Below are 6,000 nucleotides of genomic sequence, written 5' to 3'. Positions count from 1 at the left end.
ATGTACGGCACATGTAATTAGCTGCTTTTGGTTTTTTTTATGTAATTTGCATATAGTGTCAACCCTTGTATCCTGGGGTGTACTGCAATATTATTTCTTTTGCTTTACCTGTACCAGTTGGCACCCAGAAAAGAAGCAATGCTTTGCACAGGGTATCTTCAGGTTTTTGGTTTTTGGTTTTTTTTTAAACACACAGAGTACTGACAGGTTGGCAACTTGCTAAATCAGTTTCTCTCTATCATTCTCTCTCCTTAATATTTCAGCTTGGTCACACAATATTCAATGTAAACAGACACTCTGACAAACAGAGTTAATTTATGCTCTGCATTGTCCAAAACGCTTGTGACAATACAGCCCAAGAGAAATAGATCCCATGTTTTTGGGACATTTCCAGTTGAAAGGTAAGCACAAGTAAAACACATTTCAAAAGCAAATTTCACTGGAAATGAAATTACTACCAATAAAAAACTAAACTTAAACTCGGGATAAGAGGAATAAGTAGTGTGGAGCGTGGGAAAGCCTAAATCATGAACACTGAATGGATTTTTGCACCAATAATAATTCATCTTCATGTATCACAGGAATAGTTCCACATTTTGGGAAGCATGCTCATTTGCTTTCTTTCTGGCAGGAGCCAGCAGTCAGTTATCTTAGCTTAGCATAGCTAAGAGACAGGAAATAGCTTGGCTGGCTGTCAGGTCGTAAATACTTTAAAGTAACTGAAATAACCACCTAGCAGTTGTATGCAGTTTCCATCCGCGTCTGTCCAAACCCAATATTAGCACCACTGATTCAGTATCCAATCAAAACTGTATCTGCCGTGTCTATGGCAAAGTAAATGATATGGTGCGACAAAATACTAAATAAAACCTGTTGGAGGTCTGTGCTCTAGGAGCGCCCTTCTAGTCACTGTTGTTTCTTTATTTCAGCAAGCAAGTCAAAGAGGAAGAAACTCATCCAGTGACGGCTTGGTAAGAGGCCGAACGCCTCCTGGTGTGGAAGTTAGGGCAGAAGCTAGTGACTGTCAGCCAAGAATACCCCAAAACAGAGAAACCATTGGCTGATTGTGTAAGATTCTTTTATGAACTGCATAGGTGACGAAAAAGAGCCAACATGAACAAGGCTACTGTACCTCAATCCTCTTATCCAGATCCTTACATTCCTGCACTAAACAGTCTTTGGTGCCGTACAGGAAATAAACCGCCTGAGGAGGAGAAGAGCAGGCATTAGTATACACTGGGTTTCTCTGATGGAACAGAGGGACAGCATGGTCAGAGGAAATGCCTTTGCCTCAATATTCAGATTCAGAAAACATTTGCATGTGATTTATTTATTAATGGAGCGGTTCAGGCCCTGACCTTGTTGATGATGCGGCTGGAGAAGAAGGAGGGGGTTTTCTCGCGATGTGTGTGGAAGTTGAGAGCCATCAGAGCGTCGGGCCCCACAGAGAAGTAGTTGTTCATGGACAGAACCTGAGGAGAACGCACAGCGCGTTTTAGATGTTCTGCTAAATGTCTCTGTGCAAAGTCTGACAGACGGGCCTGCATGACACATCAGACTCACCTTTGGTTTACGAAAGTACAGGCCTTTTGAAGCCACCTGCACTTTCCATCTGAAAATGATTATAGAAGTAATTAGTAGGTACAAAACATACAACACTGAATCATTTGGTTCTTTCTCGTGTATTGACTTAGAGGTAGTCAAACGTAAAATACTGGAAGCAGCTTGTAAAATACATGCAGTGTCCTAAATGACTGAGTATTCTAGAATAATATGAACACACACAAACACTCTGTGAGAGCATCACAGAAACACTCATCACACACACACACATCAGAAGATCTTCCACAGCCCCACCTGTCCATTTTAACCACTTCTGCGTCGACGATGTTACGGAGAACCTGTTCCACAGGGATCTCTCCAGCGTAGCCGGCACCCCAGCCCAGAGTGTTGGAAAGGTCGTTCCCTGTCCCCAGGGGGAGGATGGTCACCCTCGGAATAAACTGGTCTTGGCCCTGACACGGGAAAATACAAAAGCAGGTGAGGCTGCAATGCCTGGACCCCATTTGTACATGTTCTGGTGTCTGAATGACTAGGAAATGAACTGATCCAGTAGATCACCTCAGCCAGCAGCTGTGAAAGGAGCTGCAACGGCTACAGTCTAATCCTTTAGAGCAGCTGACCCGACCACAGTAGGTCCACTAAAAGAGCTCGTTTGATCCACTGACAGGCTCAGAGTGTTATTCTAAGTGTGTGACAGCATCATGGAAAGGATCCCTACAGAGAGAGACCTGGGAGATCCTTTTGGTTTAACCACAAACAGCCGTTATGTCGCTCTCTTCAAAGCCACCACCTCACCTTCAGCTTCATGGTATCGATGGCATCCAGCACCCAGCCCACTGTGCCGTCACCCCCACAGACCAGCACCCGCACACTGCCGGGGGGCAGCAGGGTGCACAGCTGGAGGGCTTTGGGGGGAGTGAGCTCAGACAGATCAAACACCTGAAGGAAGGAGGAGGAATGACAGGTTTAAGTCGTGTTTTGAGCAGCAGTTTAAATCTTGACTCATCCTCAGGCTTTTTAAAAAGGAAACTAAAGGGAAAGTTGAGGGAAGCTCTGACCTGCACAGGGTTCAGAACCGTGCGAAACTCTCCCAGCAGAGCCTCCCCCATGTTGTTACCGCTGCGGGTGTTAGCCAAGACCAACACTGGAGTCCAGCCACTGCCGCAGGAAGATGCCAGCTACAGAAACACACACAACACCGTTGTTTAGAACATAACTTAAAGCCCACAGTACGAGGCTACTGCTGGCCGAGGCCCCAACTAGCCAGCCAAATCTGCAGCACCTTGCTGTACTCCTCGGGGTGCCTGCGGCGCAGCTTGTTGACCCGGTAGAGGTAGTGAGGAGGGATGATGAGGCTGTGGAACTCGCCCAGGTCACACTGGTCTGCGTCCGCCACGCTGTCCATGCAGTCATCGTGCACTGTGGTCTGGCACCACACACACCTGAGGGGGGGGGCACAAAGCACATCATCACAGAGATGCTGCTGAAGGTAAGGAGAGCCTGGACCTTTAGGAGCTGCAGGATGCTGCCACGTCTCTGACACTGAGCAGCAAAGCTGTCATTACGGGGATTAGCAGAACAATGTGCCCGGAGAGCAGCAGCAGTCCATTAGAGCAAATTAAACAGATTAAGAGGAAATGACGTTGTGCCCCATTAAGATATGACCTCGACTTTGGAAGGCTGAAGTGTGAAGGCGGGGGCTTAATATTCTACCGTTATGTTACTGTGTAAGTAACGATCCAGTATGTCCTAAAGTACAGGCTTCAGACTTTGATTGATTTATTTGTTTATCTCTATCTTTATATATATGTGTGTGTGTGTGTGTGTGTATCTTGTGTTTCTACTCTTATTGTTGCACTTTGTATGTTATTTTATATTTATTTGATCTATCTAGAACATTTCACTGCACATCACACTGTGTATGTGACAAATAAAGGTCTTGAATCTTGCTGAATAAAGCTCTCATGTCCCAGCTGCAGTGCAGCACACACCACACCTGTAACACCACCCACACCCACATCTGTAACACCACCCACACCTACACCTGTAACACCACCCACACCCACATCTGTAACACCACCCACACCTACACCTGTAACACCACCCACACCCACACCTGTAACACCACCCACACCTACACCTGTAACACCACCCACGCTACCTGAAGTCGCAGAGCTTCGGCTGGGTCCCACACTGCTGCTTGCACACTGCACAATAGCTGGCGAGGGGGACATTTCCGCGGACCCAGCGGTGCTCCATGGTCCCGTCGGGGCCGGAGGGGGCCATGATCTCCTTGCACTGCAGGCTTCGGTCGGCCCGGCGCAGGCACTGGTCGTCGGCGCACACACCGCAGCAGTCACAGAAGGCGCCCTGGAGGATGTGCTGGGAGCAGACGCAGCAGTAGGTGGGCTTGGTGAACAGGTCTGTGTAGTGCCATCCGTGCTTGCTCTTGCGAAAGAAGTCCTTCATGTGTGTTTTCCGCTTCGAGCGCTGCGCGCTGCACCACAGCGTGATGATGACCGGGACGATGACGGCCAGAGAGGTCCAGAAGAGGAGCGTCCACTCCTCCCGGGAGCCGCAGTCATCCTGCACCTCGTCCCCCTCCTCGTACATCCCTGCTGGACGGTAGTGCGCGCGGTGGCTGATGCTAACGGGCGGAAACCGGGAGAGGAGAGCTACTGAAGCAGCACCGAGCGGAGGCAGGACGCAGGCGACGGTCTCCCCACGACACTCATGTTCAGCCTCCACAGACTGCCGCTGCCTCCAGCCGGTAGACGGACACTTTGGTGTGAGACCAGCCGCAAACAAGAATACAACAATGTGACGCTAACCAATGAGCTACCCCGCTACCGTAGCTTAATCAGAGAGTGTGTAAATGTCAAGATAATTCCGATCAAAGGGGAAAACGCACATGCGCACAACTGTGAGCCTCAGTGCACGCTGCGCACAACTGTGAGCCTCAGTGCACGCTGCGCACAGTCACAGTAGGTGAGAGCAGGGCAATTTCAGCCTGTGGGGAGGGAGAGCCACCCCCCCTGTTTCTGTGCAACCATAGACAACATTGGTCATGTGTTATTAGCCATTTAAAGTGATTTTTATGTTCACAGATTCTGTTGTCTGAGCAATTGCAGACAAAAATGTTACCCCTGCCAGTGCTGTAGGAAGTTTCTATGTGAGGTTTTACAATTAGCAATTCAGAATCAGAATCAGAATCAGATTTATTGTCATCATACAGCAAAGTACAATGAGATTTCGCCTGACCTCTCCCATATAACATACCACAAGACATAAATAGAAATATAAAAATACAAAAATAAGAAAAAGATGTGTATATATATATATATATATATATATATACATATATGTGTGTGTGTATGTATTACATGTGTGAAAGTACAAAAATATTAGAATAGAATTGAAATTAGCCCTAAACTGCTAGATAAAAGTTTACTAAAGAATAACTGGTATTTTTGAATCTGTCATGTTCTGGGTTTGAAATGACTGTGGTGACTGGTGCTGTGCCACTGACAGGCTCAGACTGTTATTTGAAGTGTGTGACAGCACTATGGAACAGGCAGAAATAGACCTGGAACATCCTAAAGCAGTCAGATAACTGTAGGAGAGCAGAAGTTTGAAATAGATTAGAAAAACTGAAGTGTGAGTGCATCAACAAGGCTTCTAAATCGCTCTTTTCTTTCTACTTAACTTAAAACGAGACGCTTTGAGGAAACAGACTAGAGGAAATGTGAGCAGTCTCACTTATTTCCTGTTTGCCTGATATCAATTGAGCGAACACGGAAAACAACACGGGACTCATCTCACTTTTCTATCATCTCTGATTCTGAACTCCTGACGCGGATGCTGTTCCACGGAGCGCATGCGTTTTGCGCAGCACCGTGGGCTCAGCGCGTGTTGAATAACCACAATGGAGGAACAAAAGCTCTCTGTGCCTCAGGAATCAATCAAAACAATGTTAGCATTAAAGTGCGCACGGACAGGACGCGCATGCGTACAGCATGAGGGGAGGTGGGAGGAGCGAAACGGCACATAATGACGCACGATGACGTCTTCCCTCGGACGTCACTGGCAGCGGTCCAATCCAGCGTTGAAATAAAGAAATAAACCATAAACACAGTGTGGGCTAAGTAGGTGACAACCAAACCAATACTTAATATTTTGGCAGTGATATTCTAAATGTGGCCTTATTGGGAAATGTTTCAGTCATTTTAACAGCAGAGACAATAATAACAACCATGAGAATGTGATAAACAAAGCAAATTAGCAAGCAGTTATTGAAATGGCCAAAACCAACTGACATGCCAAGAAGAATAAATATATATACATACACACACATATATATATATGTGTGTGTGTGTGTGTGTGTGTGTGTGTATACAGTTAAGCCCGAAATGATTCATTCCCCTGGCAAATTTTGAC

At 46.7% G+C, this 6,000-nt stretch overlaps 1 protein-coding gene across 1 annotated transcript in view; it reads right to left on the bottom strand.

Annotated features, from left to right (window-relative positions):
* The window catches only part of dgke (diacylglycerol kinase, epsilon), a 7,133-nt gene extending 2,837 nt beyond the window's left edge, over window positions 1–4,296 (bottom strand). Inside the window, exons 1-8 of the mRNA XM_070827987.1 lie at window positions 3,725–4,296; window positions 2,846–3,005; window positions 2,622–2,741; window positions 2,359–2,502; window positions 1,858–2,015; window positions 1,564–1,612; window positions 1,359–1,472; window positions 1,133–1,204 (exon numbers count right to left, since the gene is read on the bottom strand). Coding sequence (XP_070684088.1) covers window positions 1,133–1,204; window positions 1,359–1,472; window positions 1,564–1,612; window positions 1,858–2,015; window positions 2,359–2,502; window positions 2,622–2,741; window positions 2,846–3,005; window positions 3,725–4,176 — 1,269 coding nt within the window. The 5' untranslated portion in view covers window positions 4,177–4,296. The remainder of the gene's footprint in view (window positions 1–1,132; window positions 1,205–1,358; window positions 1,473–1,563; window positions 1,613–1,857; window positions 2,016–2,358; window positions 2,503–2,621; window positions 2,742–2,845; window positions 3,006–3,724) is intronic.
* Between the last annotated feature and the right edge of the window lie 1,704 nt (window positions 4,297–6,000).

The sequence above is a fragment of the Pempheris klunzingeri genome, chromosome 3, assembly GCF_042242105.1.
Source record: "Pempheris klunzingeri isolate RE-2024b chromosome 3, fPemKlu1.hap1, whole genome shotgun sequence".
In the NCBI taxonomy this organism is placed as follows: Eukaryota; Metazoa; Chordata; class Actinopteri; order Acropomatiformes; family Pempheridae; genus Pempheris; species Pempheris klunzingeri.
The sequence above is the reverse complement of the archived record's forward strand: the minus strand, read 5'-3'. Positions and strand labels throughout refer to the sequence as shown.